Source organism: Aspergillus lucknowensis, assembly GCF_044049455.1.
Source record: "Aspergillus lucknowensis strain CBS 449.75 chromosome Unknown BJX67scaffold_3, whole genome shotgun sequence".
In the NCBI taxonomy this organism is placed as follows: domain Eukaryota; kingdom Fungi; phylum Ascomycota; class Eurotiomycetes; order Eurotiales; family Aspergillaceae; genus Aspergillus; species Aspergillus lucknowensis.
The window spans coordinates 635,177-662,349 of NW_027263547.1; the positions used below are offsets into that span (position 1 = coordinate 635,177).

General features: G+C 51.3%; 12 protein-coding genes across 12 annotated transcripts; 5 read left to right on the forward strand and 7 right to left on the reverse strand.

The window, feature by feature from the left end:
• Nucleotides 1–285: 285 nt before the first annotated feature.
• On the forward strand, nucleotides 286–2,186 carry BJX67DRAFT_163882 (alpha/beta hydrolase). The gene is made up of 3 exons (XM_071024985.1): nucleotides 286–1,309; nucleotides 1,362–1,676; nucleotides 1,733–2,186. The coding sequence occupies exons 1-3, from the start codon at nucleotides 791–793 to the stop codon at nucleotides 1,988–1,990; spliced, it is 1,092 nt and encodes a 363-aa protein (XP_070890503.1). The 5' UTR covers nucleotides 286–790; the 3' UTR covers nucleotides 1,991–2,186.
• A 412-nt stretch (nucleotides 2,187–2,598) lies between these two features.
• BJX67DRAFT_342490 (class II fumarate hydratase) lies at nucleotides 2,599–4,562 on the forward strand. Its single transcript, XM_071028030.1, has 5 exons — nucleotides 2,599–2,743; nucleotides 2,801–2,838; nucleotides 2,905–3,020; nucleotides 3,078–4,095; nucleotides 4,144–4,562. Exons 3-5 carry the CDS (start codon nucleotides 2,945–2,947, stop codon nucleotides 4,328–4,330), a joined length of 1,281 nt encoding a protein of 426 aa, XP_070890504.1. The 5' UTR covers nucleotides 2,599–2,743; nucleotides 2,801–2,838; nucleotides 2,905–2,944; the 3' UTR covers nucleotides 4,331–4,562.
• A 502-nt stretch (nucleotides 4,563–5,064) lies between these two features.
• gup1 (glucosamine 6-phosphate N-acetyltransferase) lies at nucleotides 5,065–5,659 on the forward strand (the record flags this gene model as incomplete). Its single annotated transcript, XM_071032068.1, has 2 exons — nucleotides 5,065–5,493; nucleotides 5,570–5,659. The coding sequence occupies 2 exons, from the start codon at nucleotides 5,065–5,067 to the stop codon at nucleotides 5,657–5,659; spliced, it is 519 nt and encodes a 172-aa protein (XP_070890505.1).
• Nucleotides 5,660–6,470: 811 nt separating this feature from the next.
• BJX67DRAFT_377293 (40S ribosomal protein eS30) lies at nucleotides 6,471–7,005 on the reverse strand (the record flags this gene model as incomplete). Its single annotated transcript, XM_071032069.1, has 3 exons — nucleotides 6,471–6,494; nucleotides 6,624–6,728; nucleotides 6,946–7,005. 3 exons carry the CDS (start codon nucleotides 7,003–7,005, stop codon nucleotides 6,471–6,473), a joined length of 189 nt encoding a protein of 62 aa, XP_070890506.1.
• Nucleotides 7,006–7,988: 983 nt separating this feature from the next.
• On the reverse strand, nucleotides 7,989–8,820 carry BJX67DRAFT_369684 (60S ribosomal protein eL24; the record flags this gene model as incomplete). Its single annotated transcript, XM_071030798.1, has 3 exons — nucleotides 7,989–8,276; nucleotides 8,484–8,627; nucleotides 8,770–8,820. 3 exons carry the CDS (start codon nucleotides 8,818–8,820, stop codon nucleotides 7,989–7,991), a joined length of 483 nt encoding a protein of 160 aa, XP_070890507.1.
• A 96-nt stretch (nucleotides 8,821–8,916) lies between these two features.
• Nucleotides 8,917–10,887, reverse strand: BJX67DRAFT_164421 (uncharacterized protein). The gene is made up of 5 exons (XM_071024987.1): nucleotides 10,612–10,887; nucleotides 10,051–10,526; nucleotides 9,845–9,990; nucleotides 9,407–9,790; nucleotides 8,917–9,317 (listed from the first exon to the last, which is right to left on the reverse strand). Exons 1-5 carry the CDS (start codon nucleotides 10,662–10,664, stop codon nucleotides 9,273–9,275), a joined length of 1,104 nt encoding a protein of 367 aa, XP_070890508.1. The 5' UTR covers nucleotides 10,665–10,887; the 3' UTR covers nucleotides 8,917–9,272.
• A 621-nt stretch (nucleotides 10,888–11,508) lies between these two features.
• On the reverse strand, nucleotides 11,509–12,141 carry BJX67DRAFT_377295 (E2 ubiquitin-conjugating protein UBC13; the record flags this gene model as incomplete). The annotated part of the gene is made up of 4 exons (XM_071032070.1): nucleotides 11,509–11,684; nucleotides 11,744–11,875; nucleotides 11,932–12,020; nucleotides 12,089–12,141. 4 exons carry the CDS (start codon nucleotides 12,139–12,141, stop codon nucleotides 11,509–11,511), a joined length of 450 nt encoding a protein of 149 aa, XP_070890509.1.
• A 441-nt stretch (nucleotides 12,142–12,582) lies between these two features.
• BJX67DRAFT_164491 (Mtc5p) lies at nucleotides 12,583–17,260 on the forward strand. The gene is made up of 2 exons (XM_071024988.1): nucleotides 12,583–12,604; nucleotides 12,684–17,260. The coding sequence occupies exon 2, from the start codon at nucleotides 12,911–12,913 to the stop codon at nucleotides 17,249–17,251; it is 4,341 nt and encodes a 1,446-aa protein (XP_070890510.1). The 5' UTR covers nucleotides 12,583–12,604; nucleotides 12,684–12,910; the 3' UTR covers nucleotides 17,252–17,260.
• An 837-nt stretch (nucleotides 17,261–18,097) lies between these two features.
• BJX67DRAFT_369687 (putative MFS drug efflux pump) lies at nucleotides 18,098–21,543 on the reverse strand (the record flags this gene model as incomplete). The annotated part of the gene is made up of 8 exons (XM_071030799.1): nucleotides 18,098–18,967; nucleotides 19,535–19,870; nucleotides 19,936–20,066; nucleotides 20,117–20,489; nucleotides 20,540–20,919; nucleotides 20,980–21,136; nucleotides 21,207–21,344; nucleotides 21,394–21,543. The coding sequence occupies 8 exons, from the start codon at nucleotides 21,541–21,543 to the stop codon at nucleotides 18,098–18,100; spliced, it is 2,535 nt and encodes an 844-aa protein (XP_070890511.1).
• A 547-nt stretch (nucleotides 21,544–22,090) lies between these two features.
• Nucleotides 22,091–23,518, reverse strand: BJX67DRAFT_164500 (PaaI family thioesterase). The gene is made up of 2 exons (XM_071024989.1): nucleotides 22,872–23,518; nucleotides 22,091–22,682 (listed from the first exon to the last, which is right to left on the reverse strand). The coding sequence occupies exons 1-2, from the start codon at nucleotides 23,400–23,402 to the stop codon at nucleotides 22,305–22,307; spliced, it is 909 nt and encodes a 302-aa protein (XP_070890512.1). The 5' UTR covers nucleotides 23,403–23,518; the 3' UTR covers nucleotides 22,091–22,304.
• Nucleotides 23,519–23,634: 116 nt separating this feature from the next.
• Nucleotides 23,635–25,482, reverse strand: BJX67DRAFT_369688 (ubiquitin-specific protease UBP6; the record flags this gene model as incomplete). Its single annotated transcript, XM_071030800.1, has 3 exons — nucleotides 23,635–23,696; nucleotides 23,759–25,399; nucleotides 25,467–25,482. The coding sequence occupies 3 exons, from the start codon at nucleotides 25,480–25,482 to the stop codon at nucleotides 23,635–23,637; spliced, it is 1,719 nt and encodes a 572-aa protein (XP_070890513.1).
• Nucleotides 25,483–25,847: 365 nt separating this feature from the next.
• On the forward strand, nucleotides 25,848–26,816 carry BJX67DRAFT_369689 (actin-related protein 2/3 complex subunit 4 family protein; the record flags this gene model as incomplete). Its single annotated transcript, XM_071030801.1, has 7 exons — nucleotides 25,848–25,850; nucleotides 25,900–26,149; nucleotides 26,222–26,298; nucleotides 26,353–26,435; nucleotides 26,492–26,534; nucleotides 26,592–26,636; nucleotides 26,781–26,816. The coding sequence occupies 7 exons, from the start codon at nucleotides 25,848–25,850 to the stop codon at nucleotides 26,814–26,816; spliced, it is 537 nt and encodes a 178-aa protein (XP_070890514.1).
• Between the last annotated feature and the right edge of the window lie 357 nt (nucleotides 26,817–27,173).

A 27,173-nucleotide genomic window follows, 5' to 3' on the forward strand; every position in this document is an offset into this window, starting at 1 on the left:
GTTCGTTCTGAAATTGGCTTCTGGTCCGAAATCGCCATCGTCGAGCGCCCCAGTTGTTAAATCTCCAATGTCATTGGTCTCTAAGAAATTTTCTGCTTGGAAACCAGACGGAACCGAAGCGGGAGAAAAGCCGCTAGCCTGGGACGAGGAGAAGGGCTGCTGAAGGACACGGGCGTGACGCATCTCTCCCATTATGTTTCCCCAACCAAGGTCACCAAAAATGGACTCTGGTGATGCGCAGGTGCTGGTGAATGTACCACTCGGGTTCCATGGACTACCAACCGCATTGTGCGGTGAACAAGGCCCAATCTAGATTTCATCGCTCTGCTCAACGTGAGAGGCCGACTGAGAGTCCTGATTGATTCCATGGTCTGGTCAATGAAGTCAGGAGTCAGCTGGATCTGTTCAGACAACGATATCCGAGAGCTGTCCGCGTGGGTTGGGGAAACAGCCGGTGATAGCCGAGCGACACGTCGAACAGCGTCCGCGAAAGATCAGGCGTGCGACGGCAGGAGGTAGGCTGGCGGCGACGATATCGACTCACCGCGGATGATAAGGTGAGATAACAGTCTTGAGGATGGAGGAGGTGCTGTCTTCTTGCCTCGGACTTGTCAGCGAGTTGAGGAGAAAAGATAACGTGCTTTTGAGACGCCCCCGCGTCTGCCGAGGGGAGACAAAGTGGCGCCTGTGGGCTTGGACATTCTCTCATGACTTCCAATTCATCTGATCGATTCTTTCAAGAACATCATAGTTACCACGTCATAATTTCTATTTTGCTTTTTGGTCACCAATGGCGGGAGTCAAGGACCTGCATGAACTCCGTCCTGGGGCGATTATCCAGCCTCTTCACAACAGTATCCCTCACGATTTGCTCCCTCGCTTCGACCCTGTCTACGTTGAGTACTATAACAAATACAATGCCGGACGCCTACATACGCACGAGGTGCCGATAGAGAAGTTTCGCAAGGATCCAGCAAAATATCTGACGGCCTACGGTCGAGCTGCAGGGCCGGATATTTTCCGGATCACTGAGCAACAGTGCCCGGTTAAAGACGGAGACATCACTATCCGGATCTTTGAGCCCGCAACAGTCCTCGATGAAAAAGGTCAGCCAACGAAGAGGGCTGTCTATATTAACTTTCATGGGGGAGGCTGGGTATTTGGGAACCTTTCCACGGACCATGACCTCTGTAAACACCTGGTTGATGGTCTCGACGGCCATCTAGTAGCGTTTGACGTGGATTATCGACTTGCCCCAGAGCACAAGTTCCCTACCGCGGTAGAAGACTGCTGGGCGGCGTTCAACTGGGTTAGTTTCCCCAGAGTCCTGCGGTTGCCATTTGACCTGACGTGAACCCTAGGTGCGGTCCCGAGCAGAGGAGTTCAATCTCGACCTGGACAGAGTATCGGTTGGCGGCGCATCCGCCGGGGGGCATCTTTCCGCGGTGATAGCTCACCATTGTCGAAACGCCAGAATTCCTCTTGCGCTGCAGGTCCTCGTGGTGCCGGTTTGCGACTTGCACAATGCATTCACTCCAGATGGAGAATTCGACCGAGAAAACTGTCCCTATGAATCATATCGGGAGATGGAATTCACCGTCGCCCTCCCAGTCGCTCGAATGTCCTACTTCCACAAACATTTCCTCGGGGTCCCTCGACCTGCTCCCTCGGAGGACGTAAGCTCCCGTATAACTTCCCTTGTCGTGCGGTTGAATTCTGACCGCAAATCCAGGACTGGAAGATATCCCCAATGCTGGCTCCCAATTTTTCAAACCTGGCTCCCGCCTTGATCTTCAGTGCCGAGATGGATCCTCTCCGAGACGAAGCGGTTGTGTATGCGGACAAGTTGAGAGCGGCCGGCGGACGAGTGGAATTGGTCCGGGTTGCGGGGGCTCCGCACACCTTTTGCAGCCTGGATGAAATTCTAGACTCGGGTAAGATGTTTAACGCGAAAGTGATTGAGACGATGAGAATGGACTTCCTTTCTTAGAAGGCTTTGAGCACGGCCCGGGGAGGAGAACTGAAGGAGGATTTTGGTTTATCCGCTAATTCCGCTGACCGTACCATACACAATTTTGGCCAAACTTTGCATAGAATCTGGTAATATATACACAGTAATACCGGGCCGGGAGAAATCGGCTGGCGCCCTCGGATGGCAGGAAAAGAAAGCAGCAAAAGGCTCACTGGAGCTGTTGAAAAAGTGCAGATTGACTGCTCTTTTTCAGTCTGTTGAGTTGGCCGCCTTTCGGAGCGCATTTTTCTTCCTTCTTTTCTTCTCCTCAAGGGCCAATTCACCCCGTCTGTACTAATCCTCGTATCTGAACCCTCTTTTTACCTTCGGGTTCCTGTCCCTTTACGCATCCCGGCATTCAAACTTTCGTCATGACCTCCCGAACCGCGGTGCGCTCTGTGAGCAGCTTGACACATGTGGCCGCCAGAGCGTCCAACACCTCCCCCGCAGTGGTCCGCAGTGGTCTGACGTTGGCTGGTCGTTCCTCCGCTTCGTTCGCTTGCCGACGCTCGCTCAGCTCCAATTGCCGACAGCTTCAACAGTTCCCCCGCCTTCAGTCCCTCCCGTCCTTCTCCAGCAAGAGACCCTTTAGCTCAACTGTCACAATGGTAGGTGTACAGTCTTGTTCTCGCTTGGATTGCTCTGTCGCGACCTATTCGAAGTGGTACTGACTTTACGATTCTGCAGGCTTCCGAAACCCGCACTGAGAGCGATGCCTTCGGCGAAATCCAGGTACCTCGGCGAGAGCGACATTGGAAGCTGTAAAATGGCTGATTGGGTCGGATCTAGGTCCCCGCCGACAAGTACTGGGGTGCGCAGACTCAGCGGTAAGGCAACTCAGCAAACGAACATACCAAAGGATGGGAATCTGAGCGCCTGTTGATGCATGGTAGTTCCCTGGGAAATTTCGACATCAACCAGCCTCAAGACCGTATGCCCGATGCTGTCGTCAAGGCCTTCGGGATTTTGAAGGGCGCTGCAGCTACCGTTAACATGAAGTACGGTCTCGGTATGTATTACTTCGCTGAGTCCTCCATGGCAAGAAGTGGCTGCTAACATCCTATAGACCCCAAGATCGGTGAGGCTATCAAGCAGGCTGCTGCTGAGGTCGCTGAGGGGAAGCTCTTGGACCACTTCCCTCTGGTCGTCTGGCAGACCGGCTCCGGAACTCAGTCCAACATGAACTCGAACGAAGTCATCTCCAACCGCGCAATCGAGATCCTTGGAGGTAAGAAGGGCTCCAAGAACCCTGTCCACCCTAACGACCACGTCAACATGTCGGCTTCCTCCAACGATTCTTTCCCCACTGCCATGCACATTGCCGCGGTCGTGGAACTGGAGAACACTCTCCTGCCTGCTCTGACAAGCCTCCGTAATACTCTCCAGAAGAAGGTGGAGAAGTTTGAGCACATCATCAAGATCGGCCGTACCCATTTGCAGGATGCCACCCCTCTTACCCTCGGCCAGGAGTTCTCTGGCTACGTTGCGCAGCTGGACCGCAACATCGAGCGCGTTCAGAACTCTCTACCTCACCTGCGCTACCTCGCTCAAGGGGGTACTGCCGTTGGCACCGGTCTGAACACCTTCAAGGGATTCGACGAGGCTATCGCGGCTGAGGTCAGCAAGCTCACCGGCACCGAGTTCAAGACCGCTCCCAACAAGTTCGAGGTCCTTGCCGCACACGACGCCATCGTCGAGGCGTCTGGCTCCCTGAACACTCTTGCTGGCTCCCTCTTCAAGATCGCACAGGATATTCGTTACCTCGGATCTGGCCCTCGTTGCGGTCTGGGTGAACTCGTCCTCCCCGAGAACGAGCCTGGTTCCTCCATCATGCCTGGAAAAGTTAACCCCACTCAGTGCGAGTCACTGACTATGGTCTGCTCCCAGGTTATGGGTAACCACGTTGCAGCTACTATTGGCGGCATGAACGGGCAGTTCGAGCTCAATGTTTTCAAGCCTCTCCTCATCCGCAATTTGCTGCACAGCGTGCGCATTCTTGCGGACGGCATGAAGAGCTTCGAGAAGAACCTCGTGGTTGGTCTCGAGGCTAACGAGCCCAGGATCAACTCTCTCCTTCACGAGAGGTAAGCCCTCTATGTATCTACTTGCCCAGTTCACGCTGACATTCGCAGTTTGATGCTCGTTACGTGTCTAAACCCCGTCATTGGCTACGACATGGCTTCCAAGGTCGCCAAGAATGCCCACAAGAAGGGTATCACCCTTAAGGAGAGTGCTATGGAGCTCAAGGCTCTCAGCGAGGAGGACTTCGACAAATACGTCCGCCCTGAGCTGATGCTGAGCCCCAAAGAGAAGAAATAGACGTGAGTATTTACAAGCCTGGTAGGCTTGTTATACTTAGACCGGTGTAAATTTTTGTAGCGGGTTTAGCTCTTTCGACTTGTATATTGAATCTATATCATTGTATAATATTTTTAGTTTTTTTAGGTCTCTCTCCTCTCATCGATAATTGCTTCTTGGCGTGTCTTGGTTATTTTTGGAACTCAACTATATACAGCGGAGGACGGCCATTTTCTCGCCACAAGTAGCACAATGAAATAGAATTGACTATTGAATTGCTATTTTCTCCGATCGTCGACTCAACTGAGAAACATTTTTTGGATTCAAGGGGCAGACCAAGTCTATAAATACCTTGAGCTGTCCAATCTGCGCAGCGTTCCGAGTGGGACCATGGTTCAGCTCCATGAAGTCGTCCTGGTATAAAGGACTCCGACTCCGCCTCAACCCTTCCATTATTGTTGATGGCTTATTCTCTCACTCACCAACTCGACGTCCTTCGTTCTTCAGGCGCTTATTTCGACTGATACCAACCTTCCACATTAATCAGCTGCTCTCTCACTTAAGCCGGAGACGTTAGACTTTCAACCGAAACTCAATCCCACCTCCCCGCTGCTCAGCATTCCTCATATTTTCCATCTTCGTGGCACCACGGAGAACATCTTCGAATCCAGGGACAACTCAATTGTGACGCAAACGAGCTACTTCAAAACCTCAATCCAACTCACCAAACCAACTCCCCCAAACAACAACCCACAATGACCGTCGCAACCACCTCCCCCGAAACCCCCCTCTTCCCAACAACCCTCATCTCCCCCACCGTCTCCTCCGTTCTCCCGGAGGGATACAAGATCCGGCCTATCACCAGAGCCGACTTCAAACGTGGCTACCTCGACGTCCTACGCGTCCTCACAACAGTCGGCGACGTCAGCGAGGAAGCCTGGAACACGCGGTACGACTGGATCTCCGCCCGGAACGACGAGTACTACCTCCTTGTTGTCGAGGACCATAAGGGCGCGATCGTCGGCACGGGCAGTCTGATTGTGGAGCGCAAGTTTATCCATTCCTTGGGGATGGTGGGGCACATTGAGGATATTGCGGTTGACAAGGGGCAGCAAGGGAAGAAGTTGGGGTTGAGGATTATTCAGGCGTTGGATTTTGTGGCAGAGAAGGTTGGGTGTTATAAGGTTTGTTTACTAGAATTTCCTTCGTTTCTTCTGAGTTTGGGGATACGGGCGGGGTTTAACTGACTGGGAACTGCAGACGATTCTGGATTGCTCCGAGGCGAACGAGGGGTTCTATATCAAGTGTGGGTTCAAGAAGGCTGGGCTAGAGATGGCTCATTATTACTAGATGGGGTATTATGACTGGAGAGAGGTGGCTGTGGGGGGTTTCTGCTTGTTCACTCAAGAGAGGATTTCTTTGCTGGTGTTCAGAGACTATGCGCGGCGCAGACTGTTGAGCGCGCTTCTTATGAAGAATAGATGTAATATACATAGAGTTAAGCTATTTCATACTTCATGGCCTCCGGCTGAGACAGGATTCTAGGATTGGATTCCTTCGTGTCGCGGGCGGTGGGGTCTAGATGGGCCAACTGTCAGCGAAAGTGAAGCCTACGCGTTGACTGCCAGACACTTGGTATGATTATCGCGCATACGGGATAGATCCCCGAGATACTGGGAATGCAAACAATAGGAAGTTGGCCTGGAGACTGGTCTATAAGCAGCCGGGCGACGTGGACAACTACGGAGGAAGGATACGCGGTTTGGGGCAGCATTTCCAGGGAAGCCACAGTCTAGCCAGGCGGAGCCACTCCAGGGTTTAGCTGATTGATGCAAGAGAGTGTTGCGAAGAAAGACACTCGAATTCAGTATCCAGTAACGAAGTGAATTCCCATTGTTAACGATGATGAAGATACCAAGCCCATATAGTGACTAGCCATGCATGAAAAGAAGCACACGCAAACAACCCCCCAAATCCGACCCCTTTCTGGATCGATTTGGCGTTTACGGAATTCTTTTCTGACTAGGGGACGAACGCTCGTCAACTGCAACGAGATCAACCGTCCGGCCGAGTATTGTGTCTTTTGTTCTTTCGTTCGTAGTCGTCATCGTCATTTAACCGCCGCGATTACCAACTTCCTCCCATGTGTAGGTAGGGGTATCTAGTTGCCGGGGTTGGGGTTCATCTGTGTGTAGTAAGTTAGCCTCTGTATATGGGGCGCTGCTTTTCAATGGGCTGGATCCGCGCGGGAGAGATGCTCTCGCCACGTCTTCCTGGCGTCCTCAACCTCATTTCCAATCTCACAATAACGTACCTTCCGCTTGCCACCGGTCATGGTGACGTTGACGAAACGACGAATGTACTTGAGGCGCTTCATGGCGCGTCCCTTGGGGAGTTTCTTCTTCTCCTGGGCCTCGACCTGTATCATTCAAGAGAAACCATCAGCTTCAAATTCGTCACGATTAAGTTTGCGTTTTTTTCCATCGCCAAAATCCCTTCGTCATCAAATCCATCACGCAAGAAGTCTCTCCCGTTCAAAGAATCGCTTCTTCCTTCTCCAGAAAGGCTCTCGCTGTCATCCCATCGCCGAAACGAACAGATACCATCAAAAGCGAAAGGAAAAGAGTATAACGCACCTTAGGAGTTGCAGACTTAACCTTACCCGCACGGGCGAGAGATCCGTGAACCTTACCCATGTTGCTGATGTGAAACTTGTCGACTGGCGGTGGATAAGTTGACTGAAGTCGAGGTGGGAACTTGCAACGGGGGTTTCGTGGTGGTTGCCGACTGAGTCACTGCTTCTGTGGGCAGGTCGCGCTAGTGCAGCCTCGTAAGCGAGATGGCAAAATTCGTCGGGAAGGCGGCTCGAATGGCTCCGGCTGAGTCAGCAATTAATACTGTTTCTGCCTGAGGTACCGATTCCAAAAACCCGGACTGTGCTTGCTTTGGATTCGCGCTTTGAGTCTGAGGATTTGGGTTTTCTGTCTGTGTGGCGCCCCAAGTCATTACAAGCGATTTGCTACTGGTTTGCTTGCCCGGTTGAGACGTTGGATATGCCTAATTTGGCTAGTATAGGTTCGGGCCATATGGTAGAGACTGGATGGTCTATCTAGCTGAAGAGCATTGAAATCTGGCAGGGGTCGCTATACAAATGTGAGGATGAATGATAAACTGATTATCTCTGAAACAAGACAAAGGATCGTTCCCGACCGCCCTTGATAAGGGGTCTTCCCTGGGGCGGCAAGCCGAGGCGTCCGGGTTGGATATCTCCAGACTCGGATTCATGGGGCTACGGCATGCAAGAGCAACTGTTGACTCTTAGAGTGAATTGTTAGGCGAGTGTATCGAGCAGGGAGACGATCTACTTCGTAGAAATTTACAAAAGTCTGACGCTAGCAGGATAGCACATCGCATACATTTGTCCATTTCGTGTTGAAAGCACACGGCGGCGACCCATGGCGCAAATGATGGCGCGTATTTGGAAACCGTTTAGAAACCGTCTGGAAATCGTTGAACTCGAAAGAAGCCATCTTGTGCGTCGATATGTTTGTGAAAGACTTCATTTTGGGCAATAGGGAAAAACACATATTCCAGCTCCGGTAACCTCCCAAGTTCCGTCCACGAGATTCATGCCTTCCGCGCCCTTCCCAACCCCAAGCCAGACCGTTATATCTATTCCTTAACGACTCTTGGCAGCGACCTTGGGAGCGAAGCCCTTACCACCTTGCTTGCTCTGGATGCGCTGAGCAGCACCCTTCCCGGCAGCGGCGGCGGATTTAGCCTTCTCAGCCTTCTTCTTGCTCTCGGCAGCGGCCTTCTTCTCCTTAGCCTCCTTGATGGCCTGCTGGCGGGCAGCGGCACGGGCCTCGGGGCGCTGAGAGCGGCGCTCCTTGATCACGTCAAGGGAGGCACCGACGATGGCACGCTGGTGCTTAACGACACGACGGGTACGCTTCTTGGCAACTTCCTGTTCACGTTGAAAATCACTCCGTCAGCATTGTAATTCTCGAATTGTAACTCTCGATCCCGTGGACCCCGATTTTGCGCATCGACTCTTATTCCCTCCATCGGTTGCTTCTAGGTATCCGGTCGTATAGCCGATCTGATTCCACCTTCCCAAACCGTCGCTCCCAACTTCCAAACATCAAACGGGGGTAAGGAGGGCGGTACGGACCTCAGAGATACCCTTCTTGTGCTGGCGACGGTAGAGGACAGTCCAAGCTATCCGACGAGGATTCTTGCGCTGGAGGAAAAGCGATTCGGACTTTCCATTCTGGAAGCGGAAGATCTTGCTGTCGCCACGAACGTACAGCTTACCCTGAATTACAGAAGACCGGTTTGTCAATAAACAGCCTCAAAAATTTCGCACCGGTAATAATTCGATCGAAACAGAGGTCTTTGCTGGGACATCAAGGGCGGAGAATTCATCCTCAGTGTTTTGCGAACGGGACAAAACGCACCTTTCCGGGGTAGATCTTCTGACCGCTGAAAGAATCGTCGTACGTACGCATCTTGAACGTTAGAGATGCGCAGCCGGGAAAGACGAGATGTTGTCGATTGGCGTTGGGTGGTTGAGTCGAATCGGTCTCTTCGGCGGCGTCCTTCGCGAGACTGGCACAATTGTGAGGTGCTGTGTGGAGCCTCGCTAAGCATCCCACGTGACCCGGCAACCCTGACCTTCTGTCTGTTGAGATGCTTTGTCTGAAGTTTATTGATTTACATGCTTTAAATACTATTGATTTGCTCCCTTGATTTGTTTCTCTTGTTATTATCTTTCTTGATATGTAACCGAAGCTGTCTCATGGCTCGTTTCATTGAAGCCATAAGTTCGCTAACAACTCAAGTTCACCTTACCGCTCCCCAGTCGTATGCCAAATCTTCACTTCCATCCTTCCGCTGAGACATATGCATGCCTAATTTGCGCCGGAGAGTTGATTGGAGGTACCTGCAATCAATGGCGAATTCATTCGGGCCAGTCACAGTTATCCCACGGCTTTGGCTTGCATTCCTGTTTACTCCGTAGACCGCGCGCCATTCATTAGCCACTGAGCCTTGAACAGGAGAATGGAGCATGGTCGGTGTGTGTTTGATGCTTACCTTGCACTGAATACCGCGGCAGATCTGGCTAGGGCACACGCCGCAACAGTCCGGGCAGACATGACGTCCACATCCGTCGGGAGGAGAGCACTGAGAGAATGTACTGGCGTCTTTGGCATAAGCTCCGAGCCGCTCGATTATCTTCGCAAAACGCTTTGCTTTCTCAACCTCTTCGGCATTCAAAGTTCCATCAGACGCCTTCTGCAGGGCTTCTTCGCGCAGACAGCACGTCGTATTGCAGATTGGGCAGGGCCCGCGGCAACTTATGCACCAGAGGTTTCTATAGTCCCAGGCCCTTGCGTCGCCCTGTCTGCGAGGGACGTTTGGATCGGTCAGGGAAATAGGTTTGGTCTCGGTACCAGTCGCGTGGCGGATGTACGCGATCTTCGTTCTCGTTAGCATCTGGCTTTCATGATGGAGCGGCGGGAACATTCTCACCAATTCATCGAACGACGACATGTTGTTTGGCTCTGGGGGTTGGCCTCCGTCAGATTTCTCGTTCGCACCTCCGCCGGGGGCACCGCTATCCAGACCATTGTTCATTGCTTGTGATTCCAACTGATCAAGGTCGATGAACATATAATCTGGGGCAAACTACATTAGCTATTATTCGAGGAGCAGAGAGGTTTAGTGTTAAGACCTACCGTGAGGCGATCTGATATATCTCATAACACCGGGAGCGGCAGCCGTTTTCTTTGGTGATGTTTTCTTGTTACGCTTCTTCTTGCTAGTCGGGCTCTGTGTTATTCCTTCCGGTGGGTTGCCCTCCTGGGTTGTGGCCGAATCACGAAGAGAAGCGGATAACACACGCGAGCTCGTTGCGGACGAAGATTGGGATTCCCAACTCTGTCTGTTGACCCCGGTGGATGATTTAGTGGAGCTCGAGGTGAGGGCTCGAATGCGTCTCCTGAATGAACCCTCTTTGGGAGAGCCTGTCACAGCAAGATTTTGCTTCCCAGGTTCTTGCACAGGCTTATTCACAGGCTCATTCACAGGTTTTTCTCGCAGAGGTATTTCGACACGCTGGCTATCCTCGATATGGAGAGTGTTTGCGAGTTCCTTGGTTATCTCTGTTGTCGAGTTATCGACTTCAGAGCCACGAGGTAGCCCGTCACTGTTGCTGATGCCGTGGTATCTGTCAGTAAAAATCCGAGAGAAGGAAAGCAAGAGGTTTCTGAAATATATAAAGAGAAAGCTATTCTTACCTGGTTTGCCCTTTCTGGTTGTGTGCCTTCTTCTTTTTGGGTTTAATGGGCATGATGGGCTAAAGTGACTGCCAGAGGGTCGCCAAATGTAAGAGGTCCAATTGTTTGGCGACGTTGCGCTGACTACTGTGTGTTGTGCCGAAAGAACTCTTAGACCAAGGTTTGACACTCTTTGGGAACAGAAGACTGAAAGCCCTCTTTAGGTAGGGGGTTAGGGTAGTTCTCCAGGTTTCCAGGGCTTTTGAGCTCATTTCATCAGTGGGCCAAAACATGAGGGACCAAGACATCCATTCACTGTCATGTCCTAGGCAACTGACCAAGCAGTCTAATGAGTGTGGAAGCGAATCGGCCCATGGGCTAGGTCGAGTCTCCCGGATTTCTTCGCAAATTTTGCTGACGTTGTTGATATCCCAACCCTCAGGATCATTGAAGAGCTCTCGTAATGGTAGAATTCAAAAAGAACGGATTGTCGCACTGCTCGAATGCTATAGATTGGAGATCTAGTTTCTTCTGAGTGAAGACGACCGTTTGAATATTAAGGTTATTCTATTGGATCTGAATTCTATGAGAGTCTTGGACAATAATTCATGATACCCGACAATGCAAGAGGACTGGAGGTGACATTTCTGGAAGGCGAGAAATGAGCAGCCACTCTCGCGCCGCACATAATAGTGTGAGGGCAGAACGAACCGGAAATTGAATGGAATGCAGATGTATTCTGAGATACGCACCTCCTACCCTCCTGCAGAGATGGGATAGAGCTGGAAGATTGGAATATAGAACGACCCAATATATCAGTGCAAATAATGCCAATGCCGCATCTGTGCTTTTCCTCATGGTCTCATCACGGCGTCGATTGCCATACATATGGCAGCTATGTGGAAATCCCCGGAACGCCTAAGTCATCGCGTGGGTCCTAGTCCATTCTTTCGCCGTCTGAATTGCCGCAGCTTCGTCCTCCTTCCAGCGTTGGGCGACGTCATTTGCAAGCGGATCGTCAGGGTTTGGGGCTCCCAACAGTATCTGAATCGATAGGAGTATTGTGCGGATCTGAAGGGCCGGAGACCAGTTACCTAGCGAGCTTTAGTCCTGACACCCTTTGGCGTATGAATCCGGCGACCAGAGAACATACTTTTCAGAACGTCTAGGCAGATACGCCCGAGACGGTCGATATTGGGATGGTAGATCTTGGTTAGAAATCGTATTTTCGGGGGAGTCATCGGGTAGTCTTCGGGAAGGAAGAGCTCGAGGCGGAAAATTCCACCTTGGGTACTGGTCAACAACCACAATTGATATCCATTGATCCGGCGAAGAACGTACCTTCATATGGAGACTGGGCGGGACCGTGAATGGTAACATCGAAGTACCGCAGGTTGTCTTCGTGAGGTACCGCAGTGATCCCCGGGACTCTAGAGAGTTGTATAGATCAGTACGAGAGGTTTAGGCTATCAGAGTATTCCCCCCCTTCGTAACATACGGTTCTGCCAAAAGGCGTTCCGTCTCCTTAACTATTCTCTTTGGCAAAGCCATGCTGTATCGTAGGTAAAGTCCTCGTGCTCGACGCTGAAGTCTCCCGGCGGGGCTGATCCGGTGTTTCTTGAGATTTCTTCCCTCGTGGGGTGTGCGGGACTGAAAAGACCTCGGCGCTATACAAGGTAATTCGGGGGCCAGAGACGAGAGAGGCTTGAAATAAAACGATCAAACTAAGAAAATTGTATCAGCAGAGTGAGCAGAGCTTATTGCAGAGAAGAAAGCGACGACATAACTCACAGAGGGGCCTGCATTGCAGGGATCTTTCGGCATCCGTACCCACTACGGGAGGTGTTAAAGCTCGCAGACGTAATCTCTTGGCGCGGTTGTGCTCATGCTCTGGACTGGGGTCGGCGATCGCCTTGTGCACCCCAAACTTTTCAATAATCATCCACTCCATGAACACTTCCCCACTTCACTCAATTCCCCAGCACAGAACTATGAATATTAGCTGGCCTCCATCGTAAGCAGCTTCGTCAACTACTCCACTTTCCACGTGCTTACTGAAGCTCTTAGCCTTCGAGGGCTGGATAGCTGTTAAGACCGGGTCCAGCCACGCGCCATGCTCTCGACTAACTCCTTGAGCCCTCCTCAATCATCCAGTCGATAGGGACTTCTCCCTTACCTGAATCGATATGAAAACTCCGCCCGACAACGTCCGGAATTCGCGGTCAATACCTCCACTGGTCTCTTCGGACTCGAAATACTTGGAGTGACGGCTGGTGAAAAGACACAAGCGGGCCGTAGGCACGCACCCCATATTGCCAAAATGTCCGACTCGAATGAACCAAGACCGTTAACTTCGGCATATGAGAGTCCGACGTTTGGAGAGGAGAGCTCGTTCCACGTAGACCAGCCAGTTGGTTCTATGTCCATATCGCCATGCGGCCGAGATGTGGTTCTAGCTTCGAAAGAGGGGCTTCACATCATCGACTTGGATTCACCATACTCGCCACCTCGGTATTTACCGCATCATACGCCATGGGAGGTTGCGGATGTTCAATGGTCACCATTCGCTGCTCGAGATTATTGGGTGGTTAGCACGTCAAACCAGAAGGCGTTGGTATGGAACCTGGCAATGCAGAGTTACCAGAACTCTATCGAGCATGTCTTGCATGCTCACACTCGTGCTATCACAGACATAAATTTCTCTGCCCACCATCCTGACATCCTTGCAACGTGTGCTGTCGACAGTTTCGTCCACTGCTGGGATCTTCGAACTCCCTCCAGACCAGCCATCTCTGTTTCTGATTGGTTTGCAGGGGCCACTCAAGTGAAGTGGAATCGGCAAAACCCCCATATAATTGCGAGTTCCCACGACAAGTTTCTTCGAATCTGGGATAAGCGGATGGGTGCTTACCCCATTCGATCTATAGAAGCTCACAATACCAAAATCTATGGCGTTGACTGGAACAGGGTTCGGCCAGGCGCTTTAGCGACGTGCTCGCTCGACAAGACAATAAAGTTCTGGGATTATACTGTTGAGGATGATGTGCCGGAGAAGGTGATCAAGACGCCATTCCCTGTCTGGCGTGCACGGAACACACCCTTTGGCTGGGGCGTCCTAGCGATGCCCCAGAGGGGCAATAGTGATCTCCATCTGTATAGTCGCAGAGCAGTCGAGGGCGCGGGCCCTAACGGCAATCTCCCTCCGGTACATAGTTTTCCCCGCCACAAAGGACAAGTAAAAGAATTCCTCTGGAGGGCACGTGGAAACGTCGTCGACGGCATTGATCACAGAGAATTCCAGCTTGTATCTTGGGGAACTGATAAAGAACTTCGTTTGCATCGAGTCGATCCCGACGTTCTCCAACGAGTTGGCTACGAAAAGGGAAAATCATTCATATCTAATTTGAACATCACCCGGAAAGGAGCTGTTTATAGAAGCTTTCGTGATGGAAATGTCGGCGCGGAATACGAAGGCGAGAACCCCTTGTCGCCAACATTGCAGACCCCTGTGCTACCGCCATCCCGGGGAGCAGGAGTGAATACCATATCCGTACCGTACGCTCCTGCCTGGATTCAAGGGGGCAATGCCAATTCAAGAATAGGAATGCAAGCGAAGTCGAGTCTGAGGGCAGATACCAATCCCATTTCCTGGATGCGTGGAGTGAAAATATCGGGATGGGATATCGAGACCCTTGGGGACGAGATCACTCACGTCGGCGAAAAGTTCAAGAAAGTTGCCTTTGAATCAGTTGATGTTAGGCGACGCAAAGCGACGATATCTCTACATGGGCCATGGGGCGTCGAAAATGCTTCTCTTTTCATTCGGGTGGATATCAAATTCCCCCCTGACTACCCGAGGGATTCGGCACCATCATTCAGCGTGCAGAAGACGACTGCTGTCAATGATCATCTAGCTAGTAAGATTGTTGCAGAGCTGCAGACGATATCCGAGACATATCTGGCTCACAAACGCGGCTGTCTAGAAGGAGTTGTCAGATATCTCTTGGGTGAAAGCAGTCTCGAAGAGAGTATCGCGTGGATCTTGGGAGAAACAGCGGAAACTGTCAAGTCCCCGACCAATGGCCAATTAGGGGGGGACGAGTCTAGCGACGAAGACGAAGTCGGGATGTCTCAAAGCCAAGACTTGGCCATGAGTTCTGAACTGATTCGTCCTGTTAATGCCAACGTCATGGTTCCCGTGGCCAGGGTATGTGGTGCGGTCTGGGCGACGGACGGCCGCCTAGTATGCTTTTTCCCTACGAAGAAAGACAATTCGGCTTATTCCCTTGAGAATCTGGGCTTTAAAGAGATGACGAGACTGTCGAGATCAGAGAAGGTTTTCGAGAGGTTTGGGCGTTTTGAGACAAACTCGCCTGGGCCGCGGATAACGGGCACCATCGCAAGTACCGACGACGGTGCTTCCGAATACTCTGATGACTCAGAAGCGGAGACTTCAAGTTCTTCTGGGTCATCTGGTATTCTATCGGGCTTCCAGCATCGTTTTCCGACGCCTCAAACCTGGCGCAGCGCCGGAAGCTTTGGCCTGTATCGGCCACGTTCGACGGATAACTCCCAGAGATCAACCGTTGGAGGCGGAACAACACAATCATCTGACACGGCACAAAACGTCATTTCCATACATGACTTCAGTAGCCTGCTGCCAGCCAAACGGGAGCTTGCGAGTCGGTACCGCATATGTGGTAAAGTCGTCGATGTGTGTGCACACAACGCATCGGTTGCCCTTGATCTTGGGTATTATGAACTGGCCCATATCTGGGGCTTAGTTAAGCTTATCCTGCATGAAAGCAAATCACCGAGGCCTGGCTTTCCAAAGAATGCACACAGAGCCTCCCAGATTCGGCGCAAAGACAGCGCTATCGACCTAAGTTATGATACTCTAAATTGCGACAAATCTCTTCAAGACCAGGGGGGGGCCGTCCAGTGGGGAGATCATCCTTACGGTGGTCGTTGGCTTATCCCGGCCCTCTTCGCGCATTTTGAACAGACTGGCGACGTACAAATGGCCGCGATGCTGTCCTGCCTTCTCTATGAGCCAAACCTCGAGCAAGCCCCTTCACAGAAGGTGGCGATATCGAAGCGAGCCGGCCACGACCCGTTCCCAATAGATTTATATGGCAGTTCCAGTGCCGGAATGAACAAGTCGCAAGCGGTGACACCCATTGCCTCTACACCGAAGGACTGTCATGCTACTCCCGTTACGCATAGTTCCGGACGTTCATCATCTGAGCTGTGGCGCACGGGTACTACTCCCCCTTATTCCACCGGTACAACGCCTCCTCTACTTTCCCGTTCAGGTGCGTTAGCTGCTGAGAGGAAGGCAGTTACTCAGAACCCATCATTAGCTGCTTCACCAGACCAGCATTCACAGCCACTAAGCGGCTCCGGTTTCGGTTCCGTTCTTGCATCTTCCCTTTCTCGGTCCTTCACATTCGGGCCCTCTTCAGCATCTCCTCCCGCAGCTGGTCCACTCAAGAAGAAACACAGCTCAAGTGAAAGCCCTCAAGCTCCAGGAGGTTCCGGAATATTAGCTCATAGTGCTTTTATGGCTAAACCAGTGTCCGCGATCCCTGATTATTTGACGACATCTACCGCAGTTACCTCGAGGACTCATTCCGATACAGAGAGTGAACGGCCTCTAGTGCCGAGGGCGAAAGGGAAGGTTCGTGCTACTCTAAAAAACCAAGGTGCTTTCGAAGGTCAGAGCCATAGCACCACAGTGAACTCGTTTCTCGATTCAAAGAAGGACGGTCTGTATCGGTCGTATCGTTCGACGTATGCACATCTGCTTTCAATATGGGGATTACCGGTGCAGCGCAGCGAAATGTTGAAAATCGGTGGTACGACACCGCAATCAAACGATAGTCATACCCATCATTGGGGTCTTAGCAGCCCAGAAGGCTCATTCTCCCTCTCGAGTTTTGCTCGAGGGGTTTCGGTTGGAACCGCGGCGGACTCGGAGAGCGGGGAGCTAGGAATTCAACGGCATTGCGTTAGCTGTGGGCAAGCTCAGCATTTATCTATTTTTGCGATTCAAGATGTTGTCGATACGGCGGTGGCGACCGTAAAGCATAACCCAAAAGCGAGTACTACACCAATATTTTGTTCGAGCTGCAAGCCGGAACGGCCGCTACCGCTCAAGCTCCCGTGTACGATATGCCTTGAAGTGGTTGAAGGGATGCTCACGCCCTGTCTCGCTTGCGGCCATGTTTGCTGTTTCAATTGCTCCCGTGACTGGGTTTCAGCCATTTCAGATGTGGCCCATGGTGACGATAATCAGGAGCCAGACTCGCAATTTTGCCCGAGTGGTTGCGGCTGTAAATGCGCGGATCATGCAGTGGTCGACATTCCGGCGCTGTGGAAGCAGCCATCTTCACCTATAGCTGAAAGTGATGGCTCGGCATATAAGGCTCGAATTGAACAAGCTGAGCGGCCAAAATCCATTGATTACTTCGTCTCTGACGGCCAGCCTGAAGATGAACTGGAACACTGGGGAGCATCGCCATTTGCCTCCCTTGCCAGGGGCCTCGGAGGTGGTCTTAGTAGAGGCCTGCGTGGTGGCAACGAGGATAAGCGGAAATCGAAAACCCCGAGTTCTGCGTTTGTTCCCAAGAAATCTTCTATGAATCAGGTCCAAAGTTGATGAAGCATGGTCGTATTGTTATATTAAGCTTATATATACCCCCCATGATGAATGAATTGCAATTGCAAATTGCCTTATCGCAAAGCTCCAATTCAACCCATGCCATCCATCCCTCATCTCAAAATCCGGACGCCAGATCTCCGCCAAAGCCTCTGGCGATTGCGTTGACGACGGCGTCATGGCCCTTAGGTATCTGTGATTGTGACGATCTTTGCTGGTGTTATCTTTGAGCACCTTGGAAGCTTCGTGGACGAGGACTCTGATGTTGAAGGTTGGTCCGGAGAGGAGGGAGTTTCGGAGGACGCTTCCTAGCGAGCCGGTGACCTGGAGGGTTAGGATTCCTTCTAACGTCTTTGCGAATAACATGGTGCTTCGGGATTCGCGCCGGTTACGAGAATGCTTTTGTGCTTTCTGTGGCCTTTTTGGAGCGGATGCTAGGCCCTTGATCCTCGACTCTTCGAGAGACATTTCGGGGATTAGGCTCAACATTTTTGTTAATCCTGGAGAGTATTATATTCCATGAGACAGTAACTGCGAGGTTATCGATGAAGCTGCAATGGTGTTTTCTGGAAATCGAAAGAGAGGGTATGTCAAGCGTCAATTAATATACTCCAGCCTCGACTGGAGGATCACTCATCAATCACTAGCGAATGCTTTAGCAAGCAATCGTAGGATGCTTTGGGTTTTCACCGGGATCTCTATAGGGCTTGATTAGAGAATCTCTTATTCCTTAACCTTGACCTTATCTCGGGGTATAGGAATGGGAAAGCGGTTGATATTCTACTTGAAGTATCCAAATGCAATGCGTGAGACATCCTGGAGAGACCGGGACCAGCCATCTCAGAGCTACACCAAGTCAACAGGCACCTCATAGGAAATCCGACTTATCCCCTTCTGCCTCCCAATCTTCCGAATCGTAATGGGCCCCGTCAGCCCCGTATGATCCACATGCGTCCCTCCACACGGATTCGCATCGATATCTCCAATCTCGGCTATCCGTATCCTCCCCATCCCACCCACCTGCCGCCCCTCTACCATATCCAATTCGTCCATCCTCGCTTCAATCTCAGCCTCCTCCCACCAAGATATCCTCACAGGAAGCTGTTGTCGAGCTAATTCGTCGACTTTCTCCTGTATGGCAGGTTTGTGCTCATTGTATAGTAGCCCCTCGAACTCCATACACGCCTCACCCGGTGCATGGTTTGCTTTCACTTTCTTCCTGTCCCCAAGAACGGGTGATAGGAGGCGCATTGCAAGCCCAATTATGTGGCCTGCCGTGTGGAGGCGGGAATGGTAGTTTCGCTTTGAGCGGTCGATGCTCAGCGACAATGTCTGGCCAGGTGCAGCAAAAGAAGGAGGTTGTGCGGGGATACTCCCCAAGCCGGGGGCCAGGAATCGTCCGAAATGAAAGATCGTTCCATCGACTGTTTTGCGGACGAGGAGGACTTCGAATTTGGACACTGCGTCTGCGTCTGCGTCTCCGCCTGCGCTTCCGTTCTGGGGACTCGCGGTGATGACTCCTGTATCACTGGGCTGCCCTCCGCCTTGTGCGTAGAAGACTGTTTGCCTGGTTATGAGAGCAAAGTCTTCTGGGGCGATGTTCTTCGCTAGACGCTTTGAGTCATCGTCAAGGTTCGATACTGGCTGGCAGGAGATTAGTTGGGTTGTTGTTGTGTGCAGTGCAGCGTTGTCTAAGTACAGGGCTTCGGTGGGGGGCTGGATGAGCGTTAGTCGGTAGAACCATAGATGGATTGTTGGACGTACCATTTTGTTTTCTAGAAGAGAGGAATTCTTTCCCCTGTCTTGCTCTCTGCGTCGTGCGGAGATCTTGACGAAGTTGGAGAAACTCTTCCCGTGCCATGCGAGCAAAGTGGAGAACGACAGATGTGGCCGCGAAATACACTAATTTGTCGGGCACTCGGCTTGGAGAGCTCCAGGTTGTATGGATGCTTGGGATTCGGTTGAAGATAATATTTCTATCGCGTTCAAGACTACTGGTGAAAGGTCCTTGGGAGTAATTTCCTGCGCAGCAGGGTAATATTTCGACCTAATATTAATTTCCAGCGTTGCCAGATGCATAGCAAGTCGTTTACATCTCATCCGAATCGAGTCGCATCAATACGAGTATGATAGTAGCCAGAAGCCAACTGAAGAAGGAATAAACTCTCTTCAATGCTCAATATAGGCCGTGTACCAAAACGGTATCTAATGCATCACCACCGCAACATGATCATCCATATAGTTGCTAATACTCCCAAGGAAGCAGGCAGCAATAATAGAGACGCCTCCAAACCCAATACTCGCGTAGTAAACCCACTTATAACTCTCAGCGTAAGCCATCTGACCAGCCTTCACGACGGCATCGTAAGCGACCTCGTTGCCAGCGATGCCTGGGATACTGTGCAGCGCATCGAGGAGCGACGCGCCTGTGTATTCGATGGCCTCGGTGATGAGCTCGACATCCGTGATGTTGAGTTGCGTTGTCATGACACCACCAATGAAATACTTGGCGTTAGGGGTGAACTTGCTGATGAAGATGTTGTAGTAGATTGTATAGCCAATGCTACCGCCGACGACGCGGATGGAGAGTGTAAGGGCAGAGATGGTAGCAATTAAGTCCTAATTTGGTGACTGATTAGAGTTGCTTTTCCTGTGACGGATATGTTGAGGTGAGGGAGAGGTACATCTGGACAGATAATGGTTGTGATGATGGAAGCCGGTACGACAATTCCGCCGATTCCTATACCAGCAACGGCAAGTATGCCCCAGAGTTGGTGCAAGTTGTCCACTTTGGCGATAGCCAGGGCACCGCATCCTGTAGAAAGTCAGCTTGAGGGTATCATGGTGGGTTTCTAGTAAACGAACCTGCTGTCATAAGAACGCTGCTAGCAATTAAAAGTTCTTTATTGTGACCACGGAGAACACTGAGCAGCCAGAGAACGATACAAGCACCTCCCATGATTCCAAATCCAATCGGAAGACTGCGGAGGCCAACACCAACGGGGTCATGACCGTACACATTGAAAGCCTGGGTAGGCCAGAACATGATGACGGAGAAAAAGTTTGCACCAGATATGAACGTAATGACAAGCGTCAAGCCAAGAGTGCGAGGTTCCTGCTTCAGGCGGCTGGGAAAGATAGGGTATTTTGCGCCGTAGACCTCCCAGAAACCGAAGGCGACCAGCAGGGCAAAGCCAATTATTAGAGGGACAAGCACATGGGCAGACGCCCAGTCATACTATAGCCTGTTAGCTTGCGTGAATACGTAGAAATGGGCCGATAGATTACCTGATATCCACCCCATTGCATGCCAGCCATGAAGAGAATTAGACCGACAATGCTGAGGAAGCCGCCAACGAAATCAATCCGACTGATAATTTCCGCTCTACTGAGACCCTCCGAGTTTACTCGCGGCGGAGGGAAATAGAACAGGGCTGTGATGATCAAACCTAGGCCGCTCCAGCCAGCGCAGAAAACACTGACGTGACGCCAGCTGCCCGCGTCTGCGATTAGCTGGGCCCAGAGTACTGAGGGCGCAAAAGGAGCAATGGTAAAGATCAATACGGCAACGTATTTTCCCCGTTTGCGGGTCGGTGCCATTTCGGACGTTGCAGCCAGGGCTGTCAGCTCGTTGATTCCTGCACCGGCGCCTGCAATGGCCATACCAGCTGGACAAGGTCAGTGCCCGACTTGCTCTGAGGGGGTGGAAGCTGGGCTGGAAAACCTACCAATGAAGATATTCATAGTATGTGCCGTCGAGCAGACAATCATTCCAACAGTGACCAACGTAACACCGATGAGGGCGACGTAGCGACGTCCGATCAGATCAGAGAGGGATCCAACGAATGGGCAAACACCAGATAAAGCCAGCAGATTCGCGAGAACCTATACGATCGCACGCGACAGGAGTCAGTCTCTTTCCCCTGTCGGGAAGAGTATGAAATCCGAAACTTACAAACCAGACCCATCTATCCGCTCCACCAATATCTCCGTAGATGATGGGCGGAATGCCTCCGAGGAGATAGACAGGGATCTGGCTGCCCGTCCAGAGAAAAGCCATGGCCACGAAGCCCATGAAACGGCGGAAGGTCATCTATCCATCTCGAGTTAGCAATCGCCAGTCTTTAGTGTCGCTTGTATACCTTGTTGTCGTTTTCAAAGTCTCCTGTCTCGTCCGCATAGGTTCTGGAGACCTCTTGATGGCTGGAAATCGGTTTCAAGTGAATATCCGACTGGCTCGACGACCTCTCCTCTATCTGGGCACGACTGGAGTCGGCCCTCCTCGAAACCATGTTGACGAAAGGCGATAGACGTAAAGCCAAAGAAAGCAGAGGGCGATCTCGTGAGGGACTGGTAGTAGGGAGCTCCAAGCTTTGGACGAGGCTGGGCAAAAGCAGCGTGCGGGGCCTCCAAGGCTTGCGTGAGACAAAGAAAGACCTTGGCCCGTCTCTTCTGCGGCGGGCTCTCGATGCTTGTATACCAGGCCCAGAGTGCGGAGAGACCCCAATAACACACAACTGACGCCAAGGAAAACTTGAAACAACCAGTCGGCTCTGATGGCAATTTGAACCGGCCGAGGCAATTCTCGAGGGCTGAGACCTTTCATTGCCGACATTGAAGGGCATGGATTATGGTTGGACGAAGGAGGTCATGCGGGGGTTTTCAGAACCTCTGCCGCAGAAAAGCGTGGAGATGGAGGATCGGGGCTACGGTGTCCAATAATAACACCAGGTGGGGCATGTTTCGAGTAACCCCAGGTCGACTAGTGGAAGCCAAAAACCTATGATGGGAGTGGTGTTGCTGTGGTCTGCAAGGGTCTTGAGATCTGCACGCTGGATGCCTCCAGCTCTTCGAAGGTCCTGCTGTCTAAAGGGGAGGATTGAGGCGATACAACCTTTCATGGCTCAGGTCCCAATAATTATGGGAGTTTGATGTGCTTCTTTCTACAGGCCATTTAGAGTTTGAGTAGCGGATGCTGATCGATAGTGGAGGCTCGCGCTCTTGAAAATGAGAATTTCAGCCGAAAGGATGTGTTTTGTTATGGTCGGAAAGGTTAGTATGTATCACCTATTCGCCGCAACTTGTAGCTCCGAGGGACAACAAAAAGGCCAGAGGATTCGACCAACACGTTCCCCCTCATATCGCGTATCTCGCCGTTCACATAAGCCTTGCGATCCGTGCTTCGTTCCTGATCAAGCGTCGCATGAACAGCGTAGAAATTCTCCGAAGCTACCATCTTTCGGTAATTGATATCTAAATTCGCAGTGACTGCTGTGCGCTCGGGGAGGTTTTGAATTGCGACCCGGGCGAGGTGTTCGTCAAGGATTGTGGCGAGCGCTCCGCCGTGAACGAGAACTGGCCATCCTTCGATTCCCTTTCCAAGGAACACGACATTGACCGCTTTATTTGCCCCGCTGTTCCAGAATACTTTCTGTGAACCAATCAGTTAGCCAAAGAAGTTCAGTCTTCCGAGGCTCAAGCTCTCTCCGCCGGCAGTTGCTTAACTCGGCACTTCGTCCAACCAGCACAGACCAAGCGCCAAGGAACTCCGCCAACTTCATTTGTGAGAGACGGCCCCTGCTCGAGAGGATGGCAGAGAATTGAAACAGAAACCACGTACCTGATATGCCAATCCTCGGCTTCCGCTCAGCGGGCCAGACGTAAGCCTCTGCTCTTTATCGCGCCATGAATAGTTCCCGTAAACGTCTGACTCAGTGTAGTCCGGATCCTCCCGCAACTGCTTCACTATGGGCAGCCGTTCTTCGAAAATAGTACGGACACGATCCATCCTGCGCATATCATGCTCAGATCCGGGTACTGGCGGGGGAGAGGTCAGTGCCTTAGTTATGCGGCTGTCTACAAGGAAGCCGAGGCCCCCAAATGTCCCTGCATACAGCAATCGTCGCAACCAGAGTGAGGACCTGGAGGAGGCATGCTGGGCGCTAGTGCTGGCATTTCTCGAACCCTGGGAGATTGAGCGTCGTATCAGGCCGAATTGCGTTGCTGCATAACGCAGTCGGGATTGTATTACCTGACGGGACCCTATCATGTTTGCCCCATCGCAAGCCTGGAGAACAACTTGGAATGTTTGAGAGGAGATTGCGAAAAGGTTGTCCAAAAGAAAACGCGGATTTAAGGAGCCGAGGTACATCGATCACGTGATATCTCATTCCGGGGTTCAAGTTCTTTGCTGCAGCTGTGTTGCAGATCATGGCCGGCTGACTGATTAGATCTTTCTTCTTTCAAGCTATTCTATGTGCTAGGCTCCGCTTCTAGATTGGTAGAAACAAGTCCCATCAGTTACGAGGGGAGTCCCCGGTGTCAACGCTAGATAACATATCCATAGCTCTACCCAACATATTGCCTCTTGTTGCGAAGCGGCTCTATTCGGCGGTCGGGAGGTCAACAGCACGGTAGAGGAGAATGAGTGCCGAGTGAGATTCACCTGGTAGCAATGATGCATTAGCGAAGATCCAACTGCATCCTTCAGATTCGGAAAGTACTCACCCCCGCCAGCTAGAGTCTCGATCTTCGACCCATCAACTTCAGTCACCTTATCGTCATTGAACCACCACCATTTATCGTCGCGCTCTTCCTTACCACCGCTGTCCTGCTTTTTCACGTATGAGGTATAATGGCCGCTATCAGCGCTGGCGCCTTGATGCGTAATCACACCCCTCAGCTCGTACAGTCCAGTCTTATTGGTGCCGCTGTCTGCGGCGAGCTTCGGGTCCAGAAGCGTAGCAAGTTCCTTTTTAGCCGCAAGTATAGAGGCATTCTTTTCAGCCTCATATTCGGCATCAGTTTTGTAAACATCAGTCATTGCGACATCCTCGTCCTTCCCGGAATTCTTTGCTTCCTCCTTGCGCTCCTCTGTAGCTTTCTTTTTCTGCATTGGCTCCTGGCTCGAGGAGTCTTCTGTCTTTAATTCTCCTTCTCTTTGACGAGCAAGCTTTTGGCGCTTCCGGGCTCGCTCAGCGTCGATCTCCTCCTTTCGAATATCCCGCACTTTGTCCCTAATGGGAACGAGTTGTTTCCTAAGTTCGTCTGTACAGAACTCAACCACATCGAGCTCAGCAGGAAATGTAACTTTGCGCATAATCTTCGCCTTTTTCTGAGTCTCACGTTTCCAGAAGAACCGAACGAAATGGACGGTTAGATATTTCGGTAACCGAGCAATGCGTGACCGCTTGGTGTAGACGGCATCTCGGTCAAGAGTTGGGGAGCGCTTCTCAATTTTCTCCTCAAGACCTGCCATTATACCATCATGTAAATGGTTGGTTTCCTTGCCGATGTGACAGTCGAGCTTATAGAACACGTCGGAGCTATCATTCGGCTGTTCACCGGCCTCCTTTGCTGCGGGCTCATCGCACTCGGTGATTGATTCAAATTTACCTCCAAGGTATTTGTCCACAAATGACACTTCAGCAGCAGATTCTCCTTCACCCTCTCTTATTGTGAGCTTTTGCCGAAGCTGCGACACGATCTGTGACCAGGCCTCCTCCGCATCCTGTTGGGCGTAACCCTGTCCGTTTCGATCCTTTTGAGCGAATTGAGGGTAAATATTTCTCAAAGCGTTCAGAAACATGAGTGGAGGAAATCCTTCCTGGGTCTCTGACATCTGCTTGAACAGGTCTTTCAAAGAAGATGTGAGGTCCATCGAGGCGCCAAGACCACCAAGGCCCAGGTTGCTCAAGCCCGAAAGACTCGAAGGCCCGCCAGTGTTCCCCGAAGGGCGGTATTTCTGAAGTTCTTGGTGTAGTTCTGGAACACTCCTCAGCGTTTGCAGGGTTGAATTCAAATAGCACGTGTTCCCTAGATTCTGCAGACCGGCCGGGGTGGCACCTTGGGCTCTTGCAGCCTCGGCTTCCGTCATATCTTCAAGAAACTTGACTGCTTCCTTCGGTCGTCTCAAGTCTTCATGGCCATGGGCCCCGGAGGGTGTACCCATCATCATGAACGTCTGGCCCGGTTTGGCTTTGAGCGACGAGAGCAGAGTATCATCCTTGAGTTGGCCGCCCTTCACCAAAATTTTCTGTCGCTCCGGCTCAACTCCTGTAAGGGAATATAGCTGAAATTTGAACGTCTCGCCGTTAGAATCCGGGTCGAGCTCGACATCGTAACGTTTCCCCTGGTGTTTGACGACCACTACGGTGGAGGATTAGCTACAAGGTCGCCAAGTCCGGAAGTGCTGAAATGTCATTGAGGCCCATACCTGGTATAGAAGCCATATTTGCCGTCTTGGAGGTATCCTGGGTATGAAAGAGGGCTCCCTTTTAGGATTTTATAATGAGTGAAGTGGCGTAAATACATACGAGCAGCAGTCAGCTTCCTTGGTGCGTGGGGCTAAATTTGCAAACAAAGCAAACATCTCCAGGCTCCATTGCGGGACGTTGCCCATCACTCGGTAGCTGACCACTCCAACTCTCTCGGCTCACACTGCAACAACCGGTCGAAGCAATCTAATTAATGTTCCAGGAGCTGGGCTTGCGAGAATTCGGTCCTCTTTGTGTGGAGAGTGGTGAATTGTGAGATCACTGCTCGCTACTCGAGCCTACCTAGCCCCAGACCCTCCTGTGAAAGGTCACCCCTCATCATGGTAGGCACCAAACACGCCGAGCGCTATGGGATGCAACTGATAATCGCAGTCTCAATCCTTACGTCCATACCTCCAATGCGTCCGGTCTTCGCTGACTGCCGCTCTTGCCATTTCGAATTTCGCATCCCAAACCTCCGAGAGACATAATGTGCCAGAAATTGAGGCTGCAAGCTCCCCAGAACTACTCCTCAACCCTTTGACCGTTTCGCGAAATGAGAACGAGAAGGTTTTGATTGAACCTAGTGTGAATAGCGTCCGTGTCAGCATCAGGATTAAACAAGCAGATGAAATCGAGCATAGTAAGTTCACAGTTGGTGCTTACGATGAGGTAAAATTGCGACTTGACAGATCTTATACTAACATGTGTATAGTTTTGGTTCATAAGCTCACTCGATTCTTGACCCAGCGAGCGGAATCTTTCTTCATATTGCGGAGAAAGCCGGTAAAGGTACAGCGGTATATTGTCCCTTGTTGGATCTTGAGAGGTCTAATGGGTGAGCAGGGCTATGATATCTCTTTCCTCATTACAAACTTCCACACAGAAGCTATGTTAAAAAACAAGCTGGTTGACTTCGTCATCTCATTGTAAGATTTCGCATCTGGTTCGGTTGGGGTTGACAGTCTGCTAAACTACTCTTCAGTATGGAGGACGTGGATAAGGAAATCTCCGAGATGAAGCTTTTCGTATGCATCTCCTACCATTGTCAATACGGCTTTGACCGTTCTTACTGATTTTCGCAGTTGAATGCCCGTGCTCGATTCGTTGCTGAATCTTTCTTGACACCGGTAAGCAGCCTTCGCCCGCTCGAGACATCCGCCTTCTAATCGAAACCGTGCAGTTTGACTGAGCTACTCTGAATCCCTAAAACGTGGCCTGCCAAACTACCAACTCCACCTTCCACAGTGCCCTTTACGCAACCCTTTATACAGGCGATCTCGGCAGGCACGGATCAAATTCTCTGCTGAAGCTTTATTTCCTCTCCTATAACCCTCGAGACTGAGGTCACTTCAAATACATATTGTCTAGCAACGAATGCTATACAGTCAGCGTCACCGGCCACTTCAGTATCTTCTGTAGAAATATCTCTCCACCCGATATGTCTACCCTTTCACTGAGATCTTCAAATTGTCCCACCTGATACACCTTCCCACGATTTTTGCCTTTGCTTATTACCAGAGATGTTATAGTGAGTGGAGAACGGCTAAACCTCAAGTAGAATTACGCTAAACTTTGCGTTATGAGGTGTTGGAGGAGCCCTCGCAAGGACTAGAAACATCCACATGTGCTGGTCTCGTACTCAAACTGCCCTCAATGAGATCACA

What these genes read in the sequence shown, in the direction of transcription:
- BJX67DRAFT_163882 (XM_071024985.1), top strand. Translation starts at nt 791, where the DNA reads ATGGCGGGAGTCAAGGACCTGCATGAACTCCGTCCTGGGGCGATTATC. An exon ending in GCTGGGCGGCGTTCAACTGG is followed by an intron (nt 1,310 to 1,361) that starts GTTAGTTTCCCC and finishes CGTGAACCCTAG; the next exon opens with GTGCGGTCCCGAGCAGAGGA. An exon ending in GACCTGCTCCCTCGGAGGAC is followed by an intron (nt 1,677 to 1,732) that starts GTAAGCTCCCGT and finishes CCGCAAATCCAG; the next exon opens with GACTGGAAGATATCCCCAAT.
- BJX67DRAFT_342490 (XM_071028030.1), top strand. Translation starts at nt 2,945, where the DNA reads ATGCCCGATGCTGTCGTCAAGGCCTTCGGGATTTTGAAGGGCGCTGCA. An exon ending in TAACATGAAGTACGGTCTCG is followed by an intron (nt 3,021 to 3,077) that starts GTATGTATTACT and finishes AACATCCTATAG; the next exon opens with ACCCCAAGATCGGTGAGGCT. An exon ending in AACTCTCTCCTTCACGAGAG is followed by an intron (nt 4,096 to 4,143) that starts GTAAGCCCTCTA and finishes TGACATTCGCAG; the next exon opens with TTTGATGCTCGTTACGTGTC.
- BJX67DRAFT_164421 (XM_071024987.1), bottom strand. Translation starts at nt 10,664, where the DNA reads ATGCCCATTAAACCCAAAAAGAAGAAGGCACACAACCAGAAAGGGCAA. An exon ending in ATATATCAGATCGCCTCACG is followed by an intron (nt 9,991 to 10,050) that starts GTAGGTCTTAAC and finishes AGTTTGCCCCAG; the next exon opens with ATTATATGTTCATCGACCTT. An exon ending in GCCGCGGTATTCAGTGCAAG is followed by an intron (nt 9,318 to 9,406) that starts GTAAGCATCAAA and finishes CGGAGTAAACAG; the next exon opens with GAATGCAAGCCAAAGCCGTG.
- BJX67DRAFT_164491 (XM_071024988.1), top strand. Translation starts at nt 12,911, where the DNA reads ATGTCCGACTCGAATGAACCAAGACCGTTAACTTCGGCATATGAGAGT.
- BJX67DRAFT_164500 (XM_071024989.1), bottom strand. Translation starts at nt 23,402, where the DNA reads ATGTACCTCGGCTCCTTAAATCCGCGTTTTCTTTTGGACAACCTTTTC. An exon ending in GCCGAGGATTGGCATATCAG is followed by an intron (nt 22,683 to 22,871) that starts GTACGTGGTTTC and finishes ATTGGTTCACAG; the next exon opens with AAAGTATTCTGGAACAGCGG.